This window comes from Sorghum bicolor, chromosome 10 (genome assembly GCF_000003195.3).
Source record: "Sorghum bicolor cultivar BTx623 chromosome 10, Sorghum_bicolor_NCBIv3, whole genome shotgun sequence".
Lineage (NCBI taxonomy): Eukaryota > Viridiplantae > Streptophyta > Magnoliopsida > Poales > Poaceae > Sorghum > Sorghum bicolor.
The window spans coordinates 8,240,217-8,266,317 of record NC_012879.2 but is presented as its reverse complement, the minus strand read 5'-3'; the positions used below and the strand labels follow the sequence as shown (position 1 = coordinate 8,266,317).

Genomic DNA, 26,101 nt, shown 5'->3' with positions numbered 1-26,101 from the left:
TCAAATAGCCACACAATGACATACAAAAGTTTATTTATAGTTGATCCTATCTACATACAAAGCATTAAACAGCTTTAGAGACGAACACCTGTCTGTGGGTTGTATGACCTGTCTTTATACCTGTCTGTATGATAGATTCGAGGTGGTTAGAGACATATCTTCGTCTATGCGTTGTACATGTCCTAAAAAATTTTCGTTCCCAATCTAAGGCCTTGTTTAGTTTCAAAATTTTTGGCAAAATGTGAATAGTACCAATTTCGTTTGTATTTGACAAATATTGTCCAATCATGAACTAACTAGGCTCAAAAAATTCATCTCGTCAATTCCGACCAAACTGTGTAATTAGTTTTTATTTTCGTCTATATTTAATATTTTATGCATACCTCTAAAGATTCGATGTGACGGGGAATCTGAAAAATTTTGCAAAATTTTTTGGCAACTAAACAAGGCCTAAACACGTCCTTAGAGGAAAAAACAGGCGCGACGGCCTTACGTAGTACTCTTCTGCACGTGAGGTAGCCGGTCGACGGTAGCGACACGCCGACACGAGGATAAAGCCAGACGCGTGCGGGCGCGGCGAACCCAGGTGTGCGGCCGTGCGCTGCGCGGGCCGCGGCGACAAGAAAAAAACACCGGACGCCGCTAGAGCTTACTCTACTGTTCGGTGGAGCCGGCGGACGCGATCCACACAAAATAATTTGGCTACCTGGATTTCGGCCCGGGACGACAGGGGATTATCCGCCGACGGGTTCTAGACGTTACACGAAGCGCAACCGGACAAGCCCATCCGGTACCAACTCACGAAACTACGGGAGAAAACCATCTCAAATCGATGCCAATCAAACACGAGACATTTCGCCGTGACATGGATGAATCTATTTAAACCAGGGCTCGCTGCCCCGTGTTCTTTCCCTCCAAAACCGCAAGGACGACTGAAACTTGACACGGCTCGCGCGCGTACGACGCTGCATTGCAATTTTGCATCACTCATCAGTATAACCACTTAACCAGTAGGTAGTCGATCTAGTCCGATTAGTTGCCGATGTCGCCGACGACCATGTCCCTGACCACGACGAGCCGCCTGCCCATCTGCCGGGCGCAGGACGTGTCCAAGCAGGCGCCTGGACAGAAGCGTGCGCCTCCGTCGTCGTCGAAGTCGTCGTCAGACACAGCCGGTTTCAGCAGGAGGAGGCTGCTGCAGTCCGCGGGGATGGGTCTCGGCGGGCTCGGTCTCGCCGTGAGAGACCCAGCGCGGGCGCGTGCCGAGACAGCGCCGGCGCTGGCTCCGGAGGAGGTGACGTCGAACCGGATGTCCTACTCGCGGTTCCTGGATTACCTCAACGCCAGCGCGGTGCGGAAGGTGGACTTCTTCGAGAACGGCACGGTGGCCGTCGTCGAGCTTGACGACCCGGCGCTGGCGCCGTCGAGGGTGCACCGGGTGCGGGTGCAGCTCCCGGGCCTCTCCGCCGAGCTGGTGCGCAAGCTGCGGGACAGGGGCGTCGACTTCGCGGCGCACCCCGTGGAGCCCAACCTCGGGCTCGTGTTCCTCGACGTCCTCCTCAACTTCGGCTTCCCGCTCCTCTTCATCGCGTCGCTGATCTGGAGGTCGATCACCATGAACAACCCCGGCGCCGGCGGGGGGCCCAGCCTCCCGTTCGGGCTCGGCAAGTCCAAGGCCAAGTTCCAGATGGAGCCCAACACCGGGATCACGTTCGACGACGTCGCCGGCGTGGACGAGGCCAAGCAGGACTTCCAGGAGATCGTGCAGTTCCTCAAGTCGCCGGAGAAGTTCACGGCGGTGGGGGCGAGGATCCCCAAGGGCGTGCTGCTGGTGGGCCCGCCGGGCACGGGGAAGACGCTGCTGGCCAAGGCCATCGCGGGGGAGGCCGGGGTGCCTTTCTTCTCGCTGTCCGGGTCCGAGTTCATCGAGATGTTCGTCGGCGTGGGCGCGTCGCGGGTGCGGGACCTCTTCAGCAAGGCCAAGGCCAACGCGCCGTGCCTCGTCTTCATCGACGAGATCGACGCCGTGGGACGCCAGCGCGGCACGGGCATCGGCGGCGGGAACGACGAGCGGGAGCAGACGCTGAACCAGCTGCTGACGGAGATGGACGGGTTCAGCGGAGACAGCGGCGTCATCGTCATCGCGGCCACGAACCGGCCGGAGATCCTCGACGCCGCGCTGCTCCGCCCGGGCCGCTTCGACCGGCAGGTCAGCGTCGGGCTCCCCGACGTCCGCGGGCGGGAGGAGATCCTCAGGGTGCACAGCTCCAACAAGAAGCTCGACCCCGACGTGTCGCTCAGCGTCGTGGCCATGCGCACGCCCGGGTTCAGCGGCGCCGACCTTGCCAACCTTATGAATGAGGCTGCCATCCTTGCCGGCCGCCGCGGCAAGGACCGCATCAGTGTCAAGGAGATCGACGACTCCATCGACCGCATCGTCGCCGGCCTCGAGGGCACCACCATGACCGACGGCAAGAGCAAGCTGCTTGTCGCCTACCACGAGATCGGCCACGCCGTCTGCGCGTAAGTATTACTCTTTAATTTGCTGAAGCTAATGTTCCATTGCCTTGACCAAGATCTCGCCTTGACCAGCACACCGACTGAGTGACTGAATGACTGATTGATGCAGGACGCTGACGCCGGGGCACGACGCGGTGCAGAAGGTGACGCTGATCCCACGGGGGCAGGCGCGCGGGCTGACGTGGTTCCTGCCGGGCGAGGACCCGACGCTGGTGTCGAAGCAGCAGATCTTCGCGCGCATCGTGGGCGGGCTCGGCGGGCGCGCCGCCGAGGAGGTGATCTTCGGGGACGCCGAGGTGACGACGGGCGCGGCGGGCGACCTGCAGCAGGTGACGCAGGTGGCGCGGCAGATGGTGACCACGTTCGGGATGTCGGAGATCGGGCCGTGGGCGCTCATGGAGCCGGCCGCGCAGAGCGGCGACGTCGTGCTGCGGATGCTGGCCCGGAACTCCATGTCGGAGAAGCTCGCCGCGGACATCGACAGCGCCGTGAAGCACATCATCGACCAGGCGTACGAGGTCGCCAAGGAGCATGTCAGGAGGAACCGCGCGGCCATCGACCAGCTGGTGGACGTGCTCATGGAGAAGGAGACGCTCACCGGCGACGAGTTCAGGGCCATCTTGTCGGAGCACGTCGACATTGGCAAGGAGCAGAGGGAAACAGCAGCCCGGACAGAGCTGGTCACCGCTTGAAGCTAGAGAAGACTAGCACTGTAGTATAGAAAGGAGTATATATAGGAGAAGCATAGCTTAGACTATCTCCAACAATCGTCACCCAAAATACAAGACCCATTTGTCCTTTGAGTAGCGCTACAGGTAAAAGGTTCCATACCTATTTTTAGTCTTCTCCAACAATAAGACCTAAAAGACAACACTCTCTGCAAATGGGTCTCGAAGAGAGAGGATATCCAAATTTGGGTTATGTCTCTCCTAATACCCAAAATGGGTCTTCTGTTTTGGTACTCTGTTGGAGGCTATATGTATTGGGTTCCCAAATGGGTCTCCTATTGGAGACAGCCTTAGTGCAAAAATGCAATAGTAGACTGTAGACACTTGATAGTATCGGTACTGTACATGGTAAAATCTTTTCACGCAACAATAGCGAAACACATGAATTTCACTGAAACATGTTCGGTTCCCACAAGGTTCAGGAAAAGCTTCTCGCGTTCCAAAGGGACCTAGGATTACTACTACATTGATCGAGCATAAATAAAAAGAGATATCATATTAATAATAGGATAAGCTGAAATCCCGTCATGACGCTTGCAAAAGCACCTCATTGCTTGGATCATCTTGGTGCCTCCCCTCCTTTGAGAGCCAAGAGCCGTTTCTTCTTGTAGTTGGCCTTGAAGCAGGCCTGCCTGAGCCTCTTGGTCTTTTCATCTAGCTGCTCATACGGCCTCTGCTCCAGAAGCTGCTTCTCCTGCTGCAACATCTCCACCAACGCCCTCAGCTGCTCCTCATCGGTCGCCTTGCCCGCCTCCTGCAGGACCTGCATTGTGAATGTATCACGCACTGATTGAAATTTGCAGACATCTGACGCAGAGCATTGTGAATGTGAAACTGGGGGGATGGAGAGACATAGGGAAGGGAAGAGAAACAAACCTGGACATTCTTGATGAGGGACTGCAAGCTCTTCATCTTGCGATGCGGCCACCTAGGGATGCCCAGTTCCCTGCACCTCTTCTTGAGGAGGGTGAGGCCGACGTTGAGCTCCCGCGCCGCCTGCATGATCGGCATGTAGAAGTACTGCGACACGAGCTCGAACGTGAGCACCTGCTCCTCTGGCGATCTCACTGCTTGCTGGCCTGCTGCTCTGACGACGACCTTATTGTTCGAGGACACTGCTTCCTTCTCCTCCTCGGTGTAGCAAAGCAGCGGCAGCCTCTCGTTGCCTGCTTCCTCCTCTACCTTGTTTCCAGACTGAAGCTCCATGTCATCCCAGTGCCTCAGCACATCATCCTCAAAGATGGCGTCGAGCTCACCTGCATGTGTCTCAAAGAACAAGACATCGAGTTCGGAACAAGGTCTCATCTGCTTGCATATGAATCTGAATTCCAGGACAGGAAAAAAAGAGGCATACCTTGCAGAATGTTGGTGGATGTAATGGTGGAGCACGATGGATGGAAGTGCAAGCTTGGTAAGGAGAGGCCGGAGAGAAGCGCTTCCTCTTCAAGCAGGTGGCTATCAGGCCAAGCACCTGTCCAGTAAGGCCACAAGCTGCTGCCAATTCAAACAAGAAACAAAAAATTGCTATTAGCACACTGACATTCTGTAGCAAGAACAGGGCTAAAAGTTGAGGAGTACGAAGAAGCAACGAGTTTACAGGCGGTTTACCTCTCTTCATTCTTGGGCTCCATGGTTCCGGGAGGAGATGCTGGAACGGAGTTGAGGCCAGCAATATATGGAGAAGATGAAGATGGAAGGAAAAATGCGGCTCTTTTAAACCCTGGGATCATTGGGTTAATGGAAACGGCCATTAAAAACCACGCGAGGAATTAATGCAAAGGGTGGCTAATGGATCGGGAGTTACAGATATAATTAGCTCTTGGTAATTGCCGAGCATGCCATTGGGGTTCGTGCATTAGAGAGCATGCATAGTGGTCAATCAAAGTCTTTCCGGCTAGATTCAGTTCAAGATTTTGTTTCTACTTGCACGAAGGAATCTAGGAGCACTGCTAGTCTTTGCCATCTATCCATGGCATTTTTTTCATTGGGAAGTAGAAGTAGCACGGAGTTGTGACTCAATGGGTTGCCTGAGCTAATATCATACTAGAACTTTTCTTTTACACATTTCAAAGGATTAGTGCTACTCAATTAAAATGATAGAAATTTCTAGCATATACTCTTTGCCTGAGCTAATATCATAGATTTGGGTTAAGGCTAAGGTTTTTACTTTAGTCATAAATTTATGAACTGATCATTACAGCAATAATTATCATGCATAGGCAAAAGGCAATTATGTATCCATTCAAGTGGCAGGGGGTGAGAGATTACTTGAGCAGTTGAGTTGGCTCATCTCCATGTAATTTCAACCATTTTAAATTCTTCAAGTTGCAGGCAAATATTTGACAGCCACATCACTATTATGGAAATCTGTATGAGAGTACTTTAGTTTTCACACAATCAGCAGTGCCATCATAGATCTTCAATTTTATCTCTCTCTTTTTTTTAAAGATCCGGAAAACTCCGGCTTTGATTAATAGTAAGGAGGAAGCTGAATAGTAGCATACACGCACGAGGAGCGCTCCCCTGAAAACAGTCTAGGCTGCCCTAGGGCATGAAAACAGAAAAGAGATTACTCACTACCTAGGGAACCAATTGCAGGTGGAGCAGCCGTCTGGGGTCGAGCTAAAGCCCAGCAGCATGCTGTGTCTTTGTTGTCCCTCAGGACGTCTAATGGTGACCTCTCCTGCCCTCTAAAAACCACTCCGTTTCTTTGGATCCATAGGCACCAGAGGGTTAGAATTGACATCGTATGACCCCTACTGTCGCCGGGTTATTGTTTGGGAAAACTAGTCCTTCAAATCCCCCTAGCCTTCCCAACCAGATGGATCTTCAATTTTATCAAATGTAATAATAAAATTATTGTGTTTTCATTACCAAAGAAAGGTACAAACATTACAAGAGACATGTATAGGCCAAGAAGAAACGGAAGAAAGAGCTTGTTTCTACACCGCAAAACCTCTTCTCTTCTCCAAATATAACAATTTCACATGGCCGTCTAGCTCCAATCTCTACATGACCTATAAAAACATTCTAGCACTGAAAAAATCTCCTGGGTAAGGGGATGCGAGGTATCCCCTGAGATGAAGACATGCACCTTGTCGTGCAGATCAATCCAGCTGTACCCTGGATGCTTGTGAATCCCTAGCCGTTCCATGTCTTCTCTAACCACAGATGCACTTCCCCACCTCCCCTCATGGGCATGTAAGTTATGCATCAAAACATATGGAGCTGAACTCTCAGGATCAATCTTGGATAATGCATTGGCAGCCACTGCAGCCAGCACTTCATTCTTTTTAGCAGTGCAGGCTCCAAGGAATGCGCCCCACACAGCTCGGTCTGGAGCAATTGGCATGCTCTTGATCACCTCCAGTGCATCCTCAAGCTGGCCATGTCGCCCTATGAGATTGACAAGCGCAGCATAGTGCTCAACCCTAGGAGCAAGGCCGTATTCATGAACCATGGTATGAAAAACCACCTGTCCTTCGGAGACAAGGCCAGCATTTCCACATGCACTCAGGAGAGAAATAAAAGTTATGTGAGTTGGCATAACCTTGGCACTCCTCATCTCCTGAAACAGGCGCAATGCTTCTGTAGCATTACCATGGTGCTCATAACCTCCTATCAGTGCATTCCAAGAAACTAAATCTTTTTGTGTATGCATCTGGCTGAAGATGGCCTTTGCACTGGTTAGTTCACCACATCTGGAATACATTGTCATAAGTGCATTGTTGGTTGCCGTATCTGGCAGAAATGATTTTTCAATAAGTTGGTGGAGCTGAGCCCCAAGGCGTAACATGGCAAGTGATGCGCATGCTGCTAGAACTGAAGAGAAAGTGTGAGGATCAGGCCTCTCACCAACTTCTAGCATCCTTTGAAATAGCTTGATTGTACAATCATAATCCTCATTTTGCTCATAACCCGATATCATTGTATTCCACGTGATGGTGCTCTGCTCTGGCATCCTATCAAAGAATCCCCGAGCATGTTCCACATCCCCTTTTTGTGTAAACCCTCGTATCATCAAATTCCAGGTCACTGCATCAGGGGCTGGCACTTCCCCAAACAGCTTCTCTGCCTCCTCCATGTCTGAGGCTTGAGTGTACCCTGCTATCATAGTGTTCCATGTCACCAAGTCCTTGAATGGCATCTCATCAAACAATGCCCTAGCTGAGCAAACATCTCCAGTTCTGATATAGCACATCATCATCGAGTTCCATGACACAACATTCCTCTCAAACACCCTCCTCTTATGCCCCTTGTGCTGGCTCTGTGTTTTTGGAATCATAGAAAATAACCTCCTTGCATCAGTTACCCTCCCGGTTTGTCCATATGCAGCAATAAGAGTGTTGAAAGCATCAACAGCCTTGTCCATGTCCATCGCCCTCAAGCGTTTTGTAAGCAGCTCATCAGCCTCGTGCAACCAGCCATTCCTGATAAAACCGGAGACCATTGCAGACAGTGACGCAGAGTCCTTGACAGGCATTGCCTCGAACACATTGAGTGCCTTCCTCATTTGGCCAATAGCAAAGAACCCCGTGACCATGGTATTCCAAGAAGCCGGATTCCTATGTGGCATCTCATCAAACAGCCTCTGGGCTTCCTCCATTAGCCCGCGGCGCGTGTAGGCGCCGAGAAGTGTGCTCCACGAGACGGCATCGCGCTGAGGCATTTCGTCGAACAGGCGGCGCGCGGCGGCGAGGTGATCGGGTTGCAGTGACCGAGCGTACGCAGCAAGGAGCGTGTTCCAAGAGATGATGTCTCGCATTGGCATGGCGTCGAAGAAGGAGCGCGCAGCTCTCACGTCTCTGCGGCGCGAGAGCGCCGCGAGGAACGAGTTCCATGTGACCACGGAGCGGGCAGGAAGCGCGTCGAAAAGGCGGCGGGCGGCAGAGAAGCGGCCGCGGCGGAGGAGCCCCATAAGAGAGCGGTTGTGCTGGCGGACAAGGCTGTCGGCTTGGTCCATTGCCACGGCTACGTCCGGTGTGGCGGGGGCGCCGGCACGGCGGTGAGCGACGGCCGCCGGGAGCCGAGGCGGCCATCTTCGCATCAGGTACCGTTCGGGTGCGGCGCAACGCCGCAATCACACTTCGCTACATATGGTAGGTTTTTTTTGACTACAAATAGTCCTAGAAATTATGCTCTGTCGTACTACATTCATAATTTTAAATCTCCCGTTATAAGCACCACTATAGCCTTTTGAGGCAGTGTGCCGCTATTTGTGTTTATATATAATTTAACTGCTATATCCTGCTATAACCTGATTTAGCTCAACTATTACTTGTTTTAGACATAAACCGCTAAATAACTTAGCCCGCTATTTAAACCTACGTTACACATATGATTGTCAGTGTTTGGGTTCTTTTATGGGAAAGTCTAATGTACGACCAATCGATCTTGGTGGCAAACACGTGACCCTTCGAAACGAGTCTGGTTCAATAATTGTGCTTTTTTCCTTTTCGGTAGCGCAGCCGGCCGTCGAATTCGGCATCGTCATCGTCGAAAGGCAAGTCGGCGAGTGATGGTGGCAGTAGCTTGCGGAATTTTTTTTTCTGATAAAAAGGATTACCAAGAATTTTTATACTAGATGTCATTTGACAGCTGCCACTGTACCTTGAACTTGTAAAGCAAATTGGGTGTGTCTATTGAAACTACAATTTATTCTAAACTCTCTATGGAAAAATAGTAGATAAGTACACTTATCACCCCTAGTTTCATGTGTTTTATAATAGTGTAGGTTTTTTCTAGCATTTTAGATTATCTCTGTGTCAAGTTACTTAATAAGTTAATAATAAAACTTCATTCACTTATCTTCTTGTGTCAAGCTATATTTTTTTAAACAAAGGCATTGACGTTCAATTAAGATGAAAGAATATTATATACAAGAAGGTTAGCAAGATGAGATGCTGACTCCATACAATGCGGTTAAGCACAAACACGACACACTGCCATGAGCCATCATTGCCGAGCATGAGCCATCAGCTCTGACTTCACATGGCAGGCCACACCCACTAGTTACTCCCCAACGGGTCCAAAGCTAACTATCGCCACTGGTCATCGTTGCCAAGCTTGAACAATGAAGAACGGCTCCAATTCCCAATCATGAACTATCATCTCGCATCAAGACCGCAGAAATAATCCAAATGCGACGCTGAAGAGGAAAGGAGCAACACCGATGGTGCCACCGTCGCACGTCCATAGCGGACCAGGTTATCGCCCTTGGATGACATACTAGAGGGTTAAACACAACGCCCCCATCAGAGAAATGGCACCCAGTGGCGTTGTGTCACCAAGGCTTTTGCCCATGAACACTCTAGCACAAGCATCGAGCCATGAAGACGGATCCCCTTCCAGCCCACAATGCCAACGCCGCTGTCCCACCACCCCACAGAAGCCTCTTCAAAGGGGCATCGACACGCCGGTTGCATGCAATAGCCACACAGCTGTGTCGGCCACCACCTCTCCTACCGGTCCACACAGGGCCGGACCTGACTCTATGGCTCACGTCACACCGGCGCACCACAGGGCATGCGCTGCCACCAACTCGGGCGCTGCCGGTTGCCTTAGGCCGCCAGATCTGGACACCAGGGACCTTACCTATTGCCCATTGCTACTGTCTCCACCATGTTGACCACAACCACGACCATCTAGAGCTCTCCCGTCGCAATTGCCGCCGTCTAGGCCGCTAGACCGTTCGTGGGTAGGCTGACCGTAAGATGCCACCCTAGCCACAACAATCTATAGAAGAGGCTCAGTCGCCACCGTACCAGCCAAGGTCGTGAGGGAAGGGACAGGCAGAGAAGAGCGCCGCACCCTACCGCCTACACGAGCCCTAGCCACCGCCACCGCAACCGCATCCATCACTGGATGCTAAGCCAGATCCGACCGCTTAGGGTCCAGATCTGGCCGTCTGGGCACCAAACATGTGGCCCTGGCCGTCTGGGCACCAAACGTGTGGCCTTGGCCAACACCGTTGCCATCATCTTGAATGGACGAGGGGACGGGCGGAGGAGAAGGACTCCACCGCCATCCCTTGCGCCTGTGCGGGCACGGGCCGACGCTATTGTAGCTACAACAAACCACCCTCACCGAAGCTCCACGCCACTCACGAGGCGGTGGACTACTAACTCACTATGGCGCACATCGCTCATAAGAGGGAGGGAGAGCCCCGTCGCCACCTTCCCGTTCGGCGGGCCGGCCATGCCGACGGTCAGCTCCGGCGGCGGCGTGGCAGCGGACCGCTCGAGTCGCCCCACATGGGGGAGCGATGCGAGGGAGAGAGATTCTACTTTTTTGTCCCAAGCTACTCGAATGCTATTGAAAGGAGGTCTAATGGTTCAATGATTCCACCTAATATGGAAGGGATGAAAACAAGCAACCAGATCTTCAAATCCACGCATGTAGACTGTATGTCCGCGACCGATCTAGATGCATACACAAATCATTTCCAGAGGAAGGGACAAAGATCGATTCTAGTGCTAGTAAGAGATGGGGAAGAGGAGATTACCTGCATTCATGTATTTAGTGCGGAGAGGAGCATATCGGCAGAGAGGAGGAGCAGATTCGGATCGATGGAGTTGTGGTGGCTGCCAACGGATTTGAGCAGAAAGGAGGTCGTGAGCAGATTTTGAGCAAGCGGTCTCCTTAAAATCGGCGTACAGGTGGTGGCGGGCGGTAGCGGATGGGGATTGGGCGCTGCTGAAAATGGAAAGGAGCGGGGTGGGAATCGTGGGATTGGACGCTGCTTGCCCGTGTGGGGCTGAGTCGTGTGCGCAGGCTGGGAGTCGCGCGCTACACATTTGCGCGACAAGTTGCTCCCTATCTATGTCCTTCGTTTATTTGATTGTAAATATTCTTCTATGGACAAAACCTTTATTTATATTGTAGAATAATGCTATTTAGACAACATATTTTAGGTCAGTTAAAAAGTTAAAAAAATCTCCTCATCTGTGTCACGCTAAAGTAAGTTTAAAGCCCGGTTCTAATCGTGGTTGTTTTTCACATGGGTTACGGTAACATTGTATACTACTATTGTAAGGGTTGAAGATTTTCTCGACCTATATAAGAAGGTCTTCATCTTAATACAATATACGAGGGTTGTCTTATCCTACGGATCAAGAGTTTTCTTTAATTCCCATTAAAAGGCACTTTGAGCATAATTTAGTGGATCTAAAGTTACGAGAGTTTTTAGAGGTAGATATCTATCATCTACCTTGAGGAGTGTTGCGCTGTATTCAATGCTATAGTGTAACTTTACTCTTCCAGAATTTTCCTTAAACTCCCTCAAACATCAATAACATACTATGCCTAAATATTCAAGAGTACTTATGAGGACTATTCCAAAAAAATAGATTAATGCCCGTGTTGGCTAGTAAGTACTGCATATGTTACTCTCTGGGGCGCACCGGAGCAAGCGAAGTGCAAATAGATGAAGAACTAGGTTATTATGCGCCCTACAACCTCTACTCTGGACGTGAAATCCACTATAAACATACTGAAGCACACCCACATCGTGCATGACCACAGCAGTTTGGCAGTGAATTGTGCGACGAATCCACTAGTGCATGCAGACTCACACGAACAATATGCCTCTGGATTATGTAACATGATGCAGAGAGCACCGAGAGAGCGAAGTCAATGTGAACAGAACCAATGATGCATACACAGTACTCACTACTCAGTAAGAATTGGTAAACCAGTCAAAAAATTTTATGATGAAATATTTGACTAGTCCCACGACTCTTGTTTTACGGCCTATGATTCTTGCTAGGCCTGACAAGAATTTTACATCAAGAACCCCAGTATCAAACAATCCAGCACTAGCTTCTCTTTACATTTCCTTTTTCTTTAGGAGAGCACAATTACTTCTTTTGACAAGTCGAGGGGGGGGGGGGGGGGGGGGGGGGGGGCATAAGCATAATCTAGTGCCCGCGTCTGTAAAAGAACATAATCCAGTACTGGTAACAAAAGCAAATTTGCCAATTATTTCATTTCAGTAATATTCGCTGTTCTTTTACATCATTATGATATTCTACCCACATTTTAGGGCCATTCTTTAATTAAAAAAGAAAAAGATTCCCACAATTTAGTTGAAGACTGAGAACCAGACTGGTGCCGGTTCACTGCCTGTAGCTACCATAGAATGATAGACATAAAACAAAGTGGGGCGCTGGACAAGATTTTTTATATATATTTTATAACAAAAAAGGCAAAAGTTGCGTGTCACCACCCACCAGAGTAGCAGTGCCATGTGCCAGGGAATTAGGCAAAGTGGCAAACAAAGATGCAGCAAATCAGGAATCAGGAGAAGCACGAGCCCGGCGTAGGATACGACCATGACGACTGACCAAAATTCCAGAAGGACTCCCTCAATGGGAACGATCAGAGCTGAATACTTGGATGTTGATTGATATGAATGCCCGGACAATCTTTACCTTGGGCACTAGTTATACAAGCTGTATCTGGACAAACTATACGAAGCTAATTCCAGATTACAAGATCGTCTTGTCTATGATTCATTTGCTACAGTATCTTCCTAGGATAGCTACCACATACAATTCATCCTTACACCCACTCGACGTGCACATCATTCAGAAATCAAAAGCTATTAACAATCTGTTTCAGTGAGCTATACGTGCCGACCACAATTACCCCCGCCCCAATCATGATAATAACCAAGCAAACTACCAGCTCCAGCCTCAGATTCCTGGAGGTTCTTGAGCTGATCTTCAGGTAGCAAACACAAGGTATCAACATTGTGACCGTGCTGCTGAGAAACGAGCCCGTAAGAGCGACGACATAGGCAAAGAAGGGCACGGCAAGGGCCACAATGGTTGTGCTGACGACCAGGGCAGTCCGGATGACAATACTGACGGTCCTGTTCTTGCCCACATGAAGCTTATCCTCGATAGCCTCTGCTATTGGAGTGATCAGCAGCGCGAACTTGGTGAACGGATTGATCAACGTCGTGTAGATCGCGACGTTGGAGGCAAAACGGTTTGATGGAAGGTTCAGAGTCACCTGGGAACTTAGTGATTCCCCAAACATCAAGTATCCAACGACACCAGTCAGACCGTAGCTAAGAGTGCATATAATGAAGCAGATGAGCAACACCTGAAATTGTAAAAAGATAGAAATGATGTCACTATAGTAGCTTTATGTAACTGGAAGTTTGACAGATTGCAGTTTATACCCGAATGGGAGTTCACAATCAGCGTGAGCAAGTTGTCTTTCTCTACCTCAGTGTAAAAATTCCAATTTCATATGATTTTTGGGCAGAGTGGGATGATTAATGCCACTTTGAATAAAATAGCACTTCATAACAGTTATATTTGTCTCGATCCATAGAAAAATGAACAAAATATACTGGTGAAAGGACTTCAGTTTTACTTACTGTGGGGAACGTTTTCCTGTTTCTCATGCCGGTGTATATCATCGGAAAAACAGCATGGCCACTGAAGCAGAACGCATATAAGCTCATAGCAGTTGGCATACCAGACCAGTCCACAGGCACACCTTTCTTATGAAAACCAACCCCATCAAATGTTCCAACCCACAGAACAGAGGCGATTAAAATGACAGAAGCCATGACTCCACCTAGGGCGACATATGCAAGCATGTTCAAGCTCCGAAGCCATGTTGTTGGTAAAACAAGTAGACTGAAGATCAACACAAACCCTTGCTTGCTTCCAACCTTGAGCCCAGCAGCATGGAAGTTAGCATTTGGAAATAATTTCTCCAAGTTGTCACCTTCTAATATCAAGAAATCAATAGCCACAAGATACAGCTCTAGGTACAAGAATATTGCTACTATGATTTTCCCTTTCCGCCCAAAAGCTAGCTCACCAATATCAGGATAGGTCTTAACAAGCGAACTCGAGTCTATACATCTCTGTAGGAGAATACCAGTATAGAAACAGATGATGGCTATGGTTAAGAAAATAAGTAAGCTCAACCATCCTCCTTGAGACAATGCATATGGAATAGATAATATTCCAACCCCTGAAAAAAAAATATATACAGAGAGTTCGCTAGTTCAATAAGGACACATGGACAACCATATGTAAAACTGATATAGCATCACTTCTTTCCATCTCAAGCTTACAAAAGACAGAGGCAGAATGGAAGAAACTAGGAACCTGAGAGAGCATTAACTCCATTGAAGCAAGTTTTGAAGAAGCCTGTCCCAGATTTTGGAGGAGTATTGTTCTCCATTACAATCTCCTAGTGGCCTTGGACTGGAGGGTGCACATTAGGCTGGGGTTTTAAAGAGGTATGGTGCATGTGGTTAGGACAGCGGACCCACATATGACCACTGTGGTAGTGCCGTGTAACATTGAGTGGATGTCAATCCCCAAAAAGAGAAGAAAAATAAAGGAAATAGGAAGCACCAAGTGGAATTACACAGATCGGCAAAGTAGATTCGTGAAATGCATTTTTTTTGTCAAACATATTGGCATCATAGCATGACAAACTAATGGTTACATATCCGAGAGGGAAGGAAAGGTGAACACGCCCATGCAAAATGCATACACCAGCCACAGAAAAGGCACGAAAGCAAATGAAGTTGCATATGGTTCCAGCATCCTTGACAATTTCCAGTTACATGACTAAGCAGGATGTAGATAAGACCAAAAATTTCAAACATCTATTTTTGCATATTTCCCTTTTTGGTGGAAAAGATTATAAATCATATTGAATCATTTTCAGTCCAAAGACCATCAAATCTAACCTTAATCGCATGCATCATAAAATGTGATGTCACGGCGCACCATATTGAAGCATATATCCATATGTGCACTTTACTGGAATCAGAATATACAAAGCTAGCCTGAGTTCTATACCAGTTACACTTACACAGAACCAGGGGTAAAGGGTTGCGATCACTAGGACAGTCAAGTGAAAACACTTCAGGGAAAATTCTAATTTGGCAATAGTGCAAAGGCAGCAGTAAATTTACCAACAAGTAGCCAAATTATAAAGAACAATATTTAATCAAAATTGTGTGTGAACCAATTTACTTAATCACCTCAGTCTCTCAGAACCATCTAAAACACAACCTTGATCCTAAAATCCAGTGGTTTTCGATGATATGTAGTACCCAGGTCAGCACAAAACAGCCTTAAAATGGATGCAAATTGGAGGTTTTATAGTTTTAAGGATGCAAATGGATGATTTTAGTTTTAAGGGTTCAAAAAGAAACCACGAGCACAGTTAAAAGGTTGAAAACGTACTTGTCCTAACAGTAATGATCACAAATAAGCAATGAAACCAAAAGGTATATCACATAACAGACGGCAATACTTTATCCACATGTGATTTACATACACAAAGCACATGAGGTTATATCATTAGGTGTCATGAAATGATGTTTATTTTAATTGGTGACCTACAATTTCACAGCCAACAGCAACAGACGTGAAAAAGCAATGATATACCTAAAAGTGTGATGTATCAAGAGAATAGAAGTGTACCTCAAATGATTATCCACATGCAAAACTAACAGCCTTATGGAGAGAAAAAATAAATCGGTCGACAGAAGCAATTGATATATTTAGTCTGAATCATGAAGGCACTATAAATGTTCTTCACATTCAAACCATCACAGCGGAAAGTAATATATGGCCACCCAACTTTTGGGATATAGAATATTTGGATGAGTCCTCCCACTATGTGATGTCTCTTTTTGGGTGACAAAAGAAGTTGCACAAAGTACAAATGAAACCAATAGTGTCTTGAATCTCACATGCCCTATAATAAATAAGTGAAGCACCATTACAGAACAAAACTAAAACCAGTTCCTATAAAACAATGCCTATTGTGCTTTAGTGGCATCATATCAAACAATTAGGAATAAATGTGTTATTCAGGTGGAGGAAAATGAAAACCGAACCACTTTCCTCTATAGAGCTGAAGCCACACAAATACGGTCCAAAAGATGCTAGATCAATGTATGCAAAGCACAACACTGGAAGATTCCATACGAAAGCACTCCAAAGATGATACCCTGTAGTTCCTTTAACAAAAGTTAGAAGATCCACTGTCAAAGAAAAATGCATAGCAAAAAATAAAAAAAAGAAAGGCATTCAAATAAAACAGAAATTGTGTTCTGATGGGTTCAATTGGTACTATAACATAGCACTGCTATCCAATCTGACATCACTTCCCACTATAACTGGCGTGCCAGACAGCAATTCTTTCTTCTGATTGATACAGTGACCACGTAGAGAAAGAGTACAGTATCAGCTAACCTTGTATAACTTTACACTGATGTTTGAAGTCGATAGATTTAAAGCAATTTTAATGAGGTAACAGTAACACCACACTATATGGTGGTATCTTGTTTATCCACCAAAGATACCTAGAGTGGCCCACACAATATTATCCAAGAAACAGAAAAGAGCAATGCCTAGAATCTCCATTTATCCACGTGCACCAAATCCAGTTAGATACTCCCAATCCTTTCTTCTTTGTATGATTTATGATCACACCTAAAAGTGAGCATTTCATTCTGCATAAAAAGCTACTCCCTCTAATCTTTTTTGTTTGATGCTGGTTCGTGCAAAATTGAACTTACCAACTTCAAACATAAAGGGAGGGAGGTAGTATCAGATAAGTGGCATCGAATATTGAGTCACAACATGTAAGCAGACACTAATTTTTTTTAAAAAATACTCTCATAGTCCTATTCATCCTTGTTTTCTAGAGTGCACAATTCACTATCTGGGAAAGATGTAGAGTCTAGTAAATACAAGGTAATCGCCAATACAAGAAGTTATGCCACCAGAATCACCAATAAATCAAATACAGTTCACTATAAACAAGTTGAAGCTTCTTCGCGAACTGACAAAAGAAATGAAAGGAGAAAGAAGTGCATCTCACAGATGAAATAAAAAGTGATATATGAATATATGTAAAATTTCAAAAATTAATTATGCTAACAAGATTAGACACATGATGAAGCAGTGAAAGTGAAAATCAGAAGTACACACATGTTAGGAGGCCATAATGGACTAGCAGCAAGGAATGTGATACGGTTTAACTAATGAACAGATTTTACCAACTTTCTCAATAAGGGAAAACCTAATGAGAAACCAAAGTTGCTATGGAGAAACTGCATGATATTCCTCCTCTCCCTGATAAACTCACTTCTTTCATCCTTACAATTCTACTCTCTGTAGTATAAATTTTAGATAATGACTGGTCAAATTTTGAAACTGACTACCAATAAAATCTAAATTATTCATTTTGGGGAGAAAATCATATTTATAAATAAATTTGTCTTAAAAATACTTTCACAATCTCATCTATATTGTAATAGAAAATAGTGGTTGAAGAACATGCCAGAGATCATGTTATGTCCAAAACATAAAGTACTTTTTATTGCAGAAAGGAACTTGCAACATTTAGTAGAAAACATAGAACATCAAAACTAATTTCATTGTCCAGTGGATAGATCAAAGCTAACAATCAATAGTAACTTCAAGAATGTCTAGATTGATAATTGAGTGCATATCCAGTTACCCAGACAATACACTGTGGCTTTCTTAAATACTTTGTGCTTTATGAAATTGGATAGCATGCAAAAGAGATAATACAGCAAGCCAAACTGATCGAGGAAGCCACAAGTCTGAGTGATAGCAAAAGGCTATAACGTTATCATAGTGCACTTGACGTTGCTGTCCTGTGATTCTGATATAGAATGATTTCGGTGGTAGGTTGGGTTTGGAATAACGGCCACAATCATGGCGGTTATCTTAGCTGGATTTGTACAGCATGGCAGTTCATCAGGCTAATCAATTTTAAGTTGATCTGGGGAATTCAGATTCGTCTTGAACATGACTGACCGACAAAAGTCCAATATAATTGGCAGGGAACTTCACGAGGAAAAGGCAATGTGAAAGAACCATTGATGCACACCTACTCAGCAAGCATTGGTAGGCATTGCTTTGAAATGCACTAATCTTTCAACGGGGGCCCATCATTATTGATTCACCACCCAAGATTCTTGCTGGGTCAACACGAATTTTTTACTGCACCAGAAGCATAGATTACTTAAAAAAACACAGATTACGTAATCCAGCACCACGCTCTTGTCATCATAGAACGTAATCAGAGATCACCACATGTCTCTTACCAAGCTATCAAGCAGACCAAAAAAAAGAAAAAAACCAAAACAAATGATCAGAAGATTGCAGGGAACTCCACGTCTGTGTATAAGATAACCTAAAGCCCGTTTTGTGGTTGTGTGTTCCCCTTTTTCTGATTGGCACAGGCTAGCAGCCTAGTAGTAGTACTGTCTAGTTTACTCTTTGCGAACAGGAGGAGGTGGGGTTGTTGGACTTGGACAATCAAAAGATTGAACGAAAAGTTGCGCGTGCCATCAAATCAGCACGGAATAAATGAAATGAACATACAACAGGAGAAGCACGAACCAAGGATATGGACATGCTTCGTGTTTGCAACTGACGAAAAGGCCTCCACATTGACATTGTGCAAGCATTACCACTATAACTCGGCAAGGAACTGCGCCGACAAATATAGCCTGCTGGTACGCCCGCACTTGCCACCGGCCACTAGCACTGGCCGGCCAGCGGTTCCTCGACGGTCGACGGTGCCGCGGACCTGTCATTCCCCTCATGAGGCGGAATCGCAAAAAAATACGGAGAGGTTAGAACTTACAGCCACATGAAACAAAGAATCAATAGCGAGATGGCGGTGGAAGCCAGCGCTGCGCAACTAGCCTCGCCGGCGTCGGCGTCGGCGCCTCGGCCGTCGGCACTAGGCAGCTCCAGACGGGGAAGAAAAAAAAATCCGCCGCCGCCGCCGGTGGTCGTGCGGGAGTGAGAATGGGCCGATGGGCTGCCATGTGCTGTGCACCGAGCTAAACGGAGTCTGTACGAAATACAGGGACTTACGTACAAAACGGCCTGCCTTTTTTTAAGGATAAAAAGGCCTGGTCGGTAGTGCAGCCCAGAAACGATCAGCCCGCATTTGAGAACCCCGTGATCATGGCCTACTGCATGATGCAGCGGGAGTCCACAAGCGACCAGTTATTAAAAATAAAAATATGGTTTTTTTAAAAAAGGGAGTTTTAAAATAAAATTCCTGGAGATGCTATTATGTTATTTTTTAAGATCCATAAGAGCATTTCCGGGAGTTTTATAAAATTACTCCCAATTTTTATTTTTAATAAAAAAGAAAAATATCCTCTAATAGTTTGATAAAAAGTTAATATAAATAATTTTAAATAGTCTCCAAGTCAGTAAGTTTCCCTCCTCCGTTGGACGGTTTGTGCGGGCATGAGTGTCAATTTTTTGGTGCGAGATATATTTGTTGGTACGATCTAATTTTTATACAAACGTCACCGAATAGAGAAACATTACTCAACTACATAATTTAATTACGCGACAACTAGCGGTTAGCGCAACGGACATGTTTGGAATGGCTACAATACGGCGCATCATGTCCGTGTCGCTGCCAATCAATGACCTCACTTGCGAAGCTGCTTTGTGTACACTATAGAGATAGAAATGAGAGGAAGAAGAGGATCTGCACGTTTATTTCTACGATCGAAACCACCTCACGCGCATGCTCCTCACATGCGCAACGGCACAAACAACGCCATGTAGGCCAAAAGGCAGCTCCTAAACCATTATGGACCTAAGTAACATACTTGAAACAACGTTGGTGTACCAGATATTGATTTTGAGAGTTTATGGATCTAAGCGACACACTTGAATAACAGTAAGGTGTTAGAAATGCATTTCGAGAGTTTGTGGATCTAAGTGGTATCACACAAGTTCAAGGACCTACTACACATTTAGGACATGTTTGGTTCCCTACATCCCCCTCAACTAGGCTCCAGGATGCAGGGTACCGGTGTTTGGTTCCCTGGTCATTCTTCTTGGCACGCTGAGCACGTGCAAAACCTCTCCCGAGGAACGGTCGAATTAGGCATTTCATTTGAGTCTGGCTCGCTCCATGCTCTCTCATGCGCATGCTGGGCGATTTCGGCAGGCGGGAGATGGCGTGAACTAGCTAGGGTTACCTCCCCTTTGCGTGCTATCCAACGCATACCCTCCCGCTCGCTGCCATCGCTTGCCGTCTCCGCCACCGGTAGGTGCTCCTCCTCTTCCCCTCTTCGGTGGTGGTGTTCTTCATCGATTGGTGGCGTGCTCATGCTTCCCCTCTTTCTGTTTCTCTTGCAAGTGCGGCCTCTCGAATCAGGTGAGTCCTCCCCTTGTCCCCCTCCTTTTTCTCGATTTGTAAACCCTAGCTCATGGTTTGGTACTTGATCTATGTGTAGGCACACCAGATCTGAGTTCTTGGGTGTTCTTGAGTTGTTGGCTTCCAGATCTACCCTCCGTTACTTGATCCTTTGCTTATGCTGGTGCTCCTACTTGTTGACGTCGATATAATATACATCTAATCCTCCCTATCACCTCTCTTTTTACTCTGTAATTTGTGGTAGCCAATCCAGCGTGCTTCGATGAAGAATTGTGTGGCATTTTATGAGATTATTTTGTAATACACGATGAAGCTATTTTTCTGAGCTATTGTCCAAGTCAGTGATGATGTTCATTTGGTCTGAGCATATGTCATAGTCTATGATGCTATTGATTTGGTCTGAGCATATGTCCTAGTCTGTGATGATTTGGTAATTTTTATTCCTTTCTCATCGGTTTGATGAGGTAGTACCTACAAAATAGGAGTACTTATCATATCTAGGAATTTTTCCACTGCTATGCTTCACTGTATGTCTCATCTTATTCTGGAGAAAGCATTTGTTGTAAGGCTATGGCCATATGGCCTGAGATTCTGGACATATGCTGTGATGACTTGTTCATTTTTTAAAGTAAATTGCTCTGAGATTTTGGACATATGCTATGATGATTTTTTGCTGAGATGCTAAACATATGCTGAGGCCTGTGACATATGCTATGATGAATTATTTTTTCTGAGATGCTACACATGAATTTGGATGACTGTTTTCTACGTGGCCTATGATGCAGCTATAAAAAACATTGAGGTGGCTATTTTTCTGTGTTATTGAAACATCCACTATTTAGAAACACTTGGGTCATACTCAAGTTGATGGCAAACAGTGGATGTTTCAGTAGATTTCATGGGTGCCATCATAGGCGGATCCACCACTAGGGCGAGCCAGGGCGGCCGCCCTAGGTCCTCTTAGGGATGATCTGACACTCTATGAAAATTTTAGATATTAGTGCAAAATAAAAATAGGCACCTACAGTATCCAACGGAGGTTGAAGACAAATTTAGACGTCTTGGACTATCATGTGTGGTTCAGTCCATATAGAAAACCACAACCCACAAAGTGCAATAAGAATACGATCGGCCTTTCTCATGTTTCTCGCTATTCTCGACTTCTGACTTTCTGATCGTCTTTCTCGCTAATTTACAAACTTGCGGAACCTAAGAACCTGCGCCGGGCTGCAGGTATCTTCATTTTTTATTTGCCCTTTTCACATAGTTAATTGTTTAAAATTTGATTAAGGATGAATCATCGAAAGATTTGGTGAAGTCAGTTTAGAACTATTAGTATTAGTATGTATGACTTCTCTTAATTTAAGGAACAAACTTCTCTAATTTTGGTGTGGAAAATGTATGCTAAAAACTTTAATATTGGTCAAATTATTATGTTGCCAAAGCAACTTATGGAATTTGTTAGCTTATATTGTCATTGGTTTCCCAAAATTTTATGATATAAGTCCGCCCTAGGTCATTTCTCAAGCTGGATTCGCCACTAGGTGCCATGTTTTTGGTTATTTTAAAGCTATCTATGTTGTTAGTTCTTTAGTTCTTTTAATTTGGATTCCAGCCACCAATGACTTATTCTATAAGATAAGCTGAGACCAATTTATTTCCTGATTTTCTTAATGTGAGGTTGTGTGCTTGTGCTATGATGATTATTTTTATTTCTAAGATACTATACACTTTCTGAGGTAATGGGCATGTGCTATGATGATTACTTTTATTCCTAATATACTATACAAATTCTGAGGCAATAGGCATGTGCATGTGTATGTGCTTTGATTTATTATACATTTATTATGGGGTAATATGGCATGTGCAATGATGATTAGACTATAGTGGCATATGATTTTAATTGCAGTATGGTTGAAGAGATCATGGCAGCTGATGACCATAGTGTTCCCTGAACTTGAGGCTGGTTTTGTTGTTTTTGGGGAACATGGTGATGGGGATGTAATTGAGCCTGTGCTGGCAATCTGATCTAAGCTCATACCCACTGCCTGTGATGTATTTTCATATAACTGAGCATATGCCTTTGCCTATGATGGTTATACTTGTCTCTTGGTTTTTTTGACTACAGTTTACACTGCAAACTATATTGTTGCAAACCTAATGAAGTAAGTGGTGGTAAGCATACCACAAGTGCAAACTGGTAACTAGAATAAGTTTGGCGCAGGCAACCAAACATGGTTCTTGCATAGCTAATATTTGAATCTGATGCAAGTGCAGGCAACCAAACAGCTGCTGTTGCTAGCCTAGCTATGATAATGCAGGTAACCAAACAAGAGGGTGTTGCATGCAGTGAGCTTGGCCAAAGTTGGCTTAGCTGGCTTGTGCGGTCCTGGTTGGCATGGAAAGGGAACCAAACACGCCCTTAATGCATTCAAAAAGCTAGTATACATAATGTATCTAAGACAAAATCACAAACACTTAAATGCAGACTTTACGTGATAGCTATCAAAGCTTAGCTTCTACCAACTACGAAACTATATGATCCAAAATGTGAATTATTGGTAGTGCATAAGGCAATTTGTGAGAAACACCATTAGAGAGCGGCAATAGACACACCTCCACTCGGCGGCTACAGTAGCTTGCAACCCCCTCTACCCACAAAATGTTGTAGATCGCTGAAAGCCCAAGTTTAGTTTTGGTAATTAATGATACCAAGTTGCTAATACCATTGTGTTTAAGTGATTTGAGTTAGGTATAGCAACACATGTGGTGAAGGATTAATGTGACATAGAGTGGTGGCTACATGATCACAAAGAGATGAAGCATGAAGTGGAGATCATGGTGTTCGAGCACTTGGTGATGGACAAGGAGTAAAGTGATCAAGGCAAAGTTATAATCATAGGGTTTTGCTTTTGCCGGTCTAAGTAGAGTAGAGAAGTGATTGACCAGATTTAGGGTAGATAGCCAACTATCAAGTGGGAAAATCACGATCATCTCTCAAATCAAGTGCTACTAGGTCTACATCTTGAGCATATGAATTAGGATCTAGTAAAGTACTAACCTAACTCCTTTGAGAAAATATTTGTGAAATGCTAACCTACATACACAATGGTGTTGTACACTTAGTCGTGTTAGCATATTTCCAAAGGAGGTAGAGTTTGAGGGGTATAGAGGGGTTTGGGTTTCTCTCTCCCTCCCGCCGAGCTTGCGAGGCGAGATTCGACAGTTTTGAAAAAATAGAATGCCTATTTTCTATTGCATCGAAGAAAAGTTTCTGTGAAGTCGCGCTAGTGTTTCTTGCTGAGAAACACACATCGGACACTGGGTCAGACAGCGGACACTGAGACCGCGTCCAACGAGTACAACGCAGAGAGATGGTTCTCTTTTGTGCATTGGAGCGTTCGACGCTCAAGTGTTGGTGCGTCCGATGCCACACCATCGGACACGTCCGACGCATCCTAGAGAGTTTCTAGGTGTGAGGTGGTCCGTCCGATGCTTAGCGTGTGACGCATCTGACACGTGCTCCAAAAGTTTGTTAATGTTTAAGTGACCATTGGCGATCAACGGGTCACATTCAAAGAGAGACACGTGGCAGCAATCTAACACGCGTGGCAGACGAGCGTCAGATGTTGGGCCATGTCCAACGGGTAAGCGTCGGAGCGTCCGACACCCCCAAATTTTCCCTTAATGGCTAGCTGTTGAGTGAAACATTGTAAATAGAAGGTGGTCATGTTTGGGGGCTTCTCTCTTGTACATCTGAATGCTTGAGGCATACTTTAAGCTAGAGAACATCCCCTCCACTCATCTCCTTGCTTGATTGCTCATCCAAGTGAGATTGAGTGAGATTCAAGTGCATTGCTTAGAAAGTTGTATCTAGTGGCATTTGATCTTTGAGTTTCCTGTAGATTTCTTATTACTCTTTGGTGTTTCTTGACACCCTAGATGGTTTGGAGCAGCGGAAGTACTGAGCTCATAGTTGGAGATTTTTTCGAGCCTCACCAAGTGATTTATGAGGGGTTCTTGAGCCTTTCTTGCAGGAGATCGCAATTGGCTACTCTAGTGGATTGCTCGTGGCTTGGAGGATCTCTATCTTGTGAGTGGATGTGCGGCACCCACTAAGGGTTTGACTTTGGATTGCCCATTAGCTCGTGATCCATCAAGTGGGTGTATCGCCATAACGAGGACTAACTTGCCGGGACGCAAGTGAACCTTGGTAAAAAATCTTATATCATCTCTTGCCGAGGATTTCATATTGTGTATGCTATTATGATTGATTCGTGGATATATCTCTATTCTTTAACGCCATTATAAGAATCATCACTCACTCCTTAGTCCTTACTACTTGCATACCTTGTTAGCTGTTTAGCTTGTGTAGCTTTGTTTTCTTGTTTAGGAGTAGAACTTAGTGTTGTCTTCTTTTGTTGGTGTAGTTTAGTGTTTAGCCTTGTACTAGACTTATATAGGTGGCTTGCACAACTTAGTTGTGCTAGTGCTAGAATTGTTTCGCTATTTATTTTACTAACAAACTTGTCTGGTTAAGTTTGTAGAAATTTTAAATAGGCTATTCATCCCCCTCTACCCATTTGGACCTTACAACTGCCTAAGCTCCGCATCACTAAGGACCCAAGGCTTGCTGACTATGACGATATCGTTCCCAAGCGTAGCGCCTGCTTAGCTGCTAAGAGCAAGTTCAGAGCAACAGATCCGGATGTCTAGACAAGAAAGGTGCTCTTGAAGCTCAGGCTTGAGGTCCAGACGACGAAACCTGATGAGGCATCTTTAGAGGAGTTTTAGCAGACTTTCGCCATGCCGCTACCCTCTGGAATACGGGAAGCCATGGAGGCCCTACTCGGAGAGGCCAGCATCGACAGACATCGATTAGGCCAAGTGAGGTGACTGATGTTGAGTAGGCTAAGCAGTCCCAATGTTGCCTTGTTGTATCCATGGCCATATAATCCTTTGAGTGTATTGTACCTGCTAGGCTTTTCCTCTAGCTGATCGATGAATCTTGGCCGCTGATGCATGGTAAAGTCTTGCTCGTGGATATCAAGCAGCTAGAGTTTGTTGATGTTGTAAAACAATTCCTTTCGTCTTAATGAAATACGAGTACATGTACCCACAAAAAATGTTGCAAACCTCATGTAATAGCGATCGACTGCAAACAAAATGTGCGAACATCACACTCAAAATATCATGTTCTAGCATTAGTATGCCATATTCGAACTTGAATTAATTTCCTTATTTTCGATGAAATGCCAGACATAAACCTAGTATAAGAGTTTGTTTGGAGGTGTATGTATTTCTCTTTGTGTTGAAGTGGATTAGAGTAGACTTACACTAAGTTTCACTCTAATACTTATAATTTAATGTAGTAGATACATGCACATCCAAACAAATATAAGGAACACAGTGGTTCAGCCCGATAGAAAGTACGTACAAATTGTCGCCATGTGATAAAATACTGAATTTGTAGCTCAACAGACAAATGAGTTTAAGTTTCGAAGGAAAGAAATATTTCTGAACCAAGCTTTGGACGTGGGAAACACAACAGATCTCTGGCCTTCAAAGTCCAGCTTGACCAGCAGCCCACTCTACGGAACCGCAGGCCTACACGGCTACATGATGAG

At 45.6% G+C, this 26,101-nt stretch overlaps 4 protein-coding genes across 5 annotated transcripts; 1 reads left to right on the top strand and 3 right to left on the bottom strand.

The window, feature by feature from the left end:
• On the top strand, positions 857-3,581 carry LOC8081292 (ATP-dependent zinc metalloprotease FTSH 6, chloroplastic). Its single transcript, XM_002438061.2, has 2 exons — positions 857-2,523; positions 2,630-3,581. Exons 1-2 carry the CDS (start codon positions 1,043-1,045, stop codon positions 3,210-3,212), a joined length of 2,064 nt encoding a protein of 687 aa, XP_002438106.1. The 5' UTR covers positions 857-1,042; the 3' UTR covers positions 3,213-3,581.
• LOC8081291 (protein RKD2) lies at positions 3,529-4,879 on the bottom strand. The gene is made up of 4 exons (XM_002436706.2): positions 4,857-4,879; positions 4,603-4,742; positions 4,125-4,504; positions 3,529-4,011 (listed from the first exon to the last, which is right to left on the bottom strand). The coding sequence occupies exons 1-4, from the start codon at positions 4,877-4,879 to the stop codon at positions 3,808-3,810; spliced, it is 747 nt and encodes a 248-aa protein (XP_002436751.1). The 3' UTR covers positions 3,529-3,807.
• Positions 6,191-8,211, bottom strand: LOC8081290 (pentatricopeptide repeat-containing protein At1g62260, mitochondrial). Its single transcript, XM_021449769.1, has 2 exons — positions 6,343-8,211; positions 6,191-6,256 (listed from the first exon to the last, which is right to left on the bottom strand). The coding sequence occupies exons 1-2, from the start codon at positions 8,209-8,211 to the stop codon at positions 6,191-6,193; spliced, it is 1,935 nt and encodes a 644-aa protein (XP_021305444.1).
• Positions 12,614-19,094, bottom strand: LOC8065525 (vacuolar amino acid transporter 1). 2 transcript variants are annotated; one of them, XM_021450183.1, is made up of 4 exons: positions 18,680-19,094; positions 14,384-16,824; positions 13,639-14,246; positions 12,695-13,358 (listed from the first exon to the last, which is right to left on the bottom strand). In XM_021450183.1, exons 2-4 carry the CDS (start codon positions 14,457-14,459, stop codon positions 12,843-12,845), a joined length of 1,200 nt encoding a protein of 399 aa, XP_021305858.1. In that variant the 5' UTR covers positions 14,460-16,824; positions 18,680-19,094; the 3' UTR covers positions 12,695-12,842. The 2 variants fall into 2 exon arrangements, with proteins under 2 accessions (XP_021305857.1, XP_021305858.1); XM_021450182.1 differs by having other exon boundaries at positions 12,614-13,358; positions 14,384-19,094.

Bases quoted from the DNA above. Each gene is read 5' to 3' on its own strand.
- LOC8081291 (XM_002436706.2), bottom strand. From the start codon at position 4,879: ATGGAGCCCAAGAATGAAGAGAG. The intron at 4,743-4,856 runs GTAAACCGCCTG...TTGAATTGGCAG, and splicing joins GAGCCCAAGAATGAAGAGAG to CAGCTTGTGGCCTTACTGGA. The intron at 4,012-4,124 runs GTTTGTTTCTCT...TTCACAATGCAG, and splicing joins CCCTCATCAAGAATGTCCAG to GTCCTGCAGGAGGCGGGCAA.
- LOC8081290 (XM_021449769.1), bottom strand. From the start codon at position 8,211: ATGGACCAAGCCGACAGCCTTGTCCGCCAGCACAACCGCTCTCTTATG. The intron at 6,257-6,342 runs GTGCATGTCTTC...TAGGTCATGTAG, and splicing joins GGATTGATCTGCACGACAAG to AGATTGGAGCTAGACGGCCA.
- LOC8065525 (XM_021450182.1), bottom strand. From the start codon at position 14,459: ATGGAGAACAATACTCCTCCAAAATCTGGGACAGGCTTCTTCAAAACT. The intron at 14,247-14,383 runs GTTCCTAGTTTC...TTTTTTTTTCAG, and splicing joins TGGAGTTAATGCTCTCTCAG to GGGTTGGAATATTATCTATT. The intron at 13,359-13,638 runs GTAAGTAAAACT...TTACAATTTCAG, and splicing joins ACAGGAAAACGTTCCCCACA to GTGTTGCTCATCTGCTTCAT.
- LOC8081292 (XM_002438061.2), top strand. From the start codon at position 1,043: ATGTCGCCGACGACCATGTCCCTGACCACGACGAGCCGCCTGCCCATC. The intron at 2,524-2,629 runs GTAAGTATTACT...TGATTGATGCAG, and splicing joins ATCGGCCACGCCGTCTGCGC to GACGCTGACGCCGGGGCACG.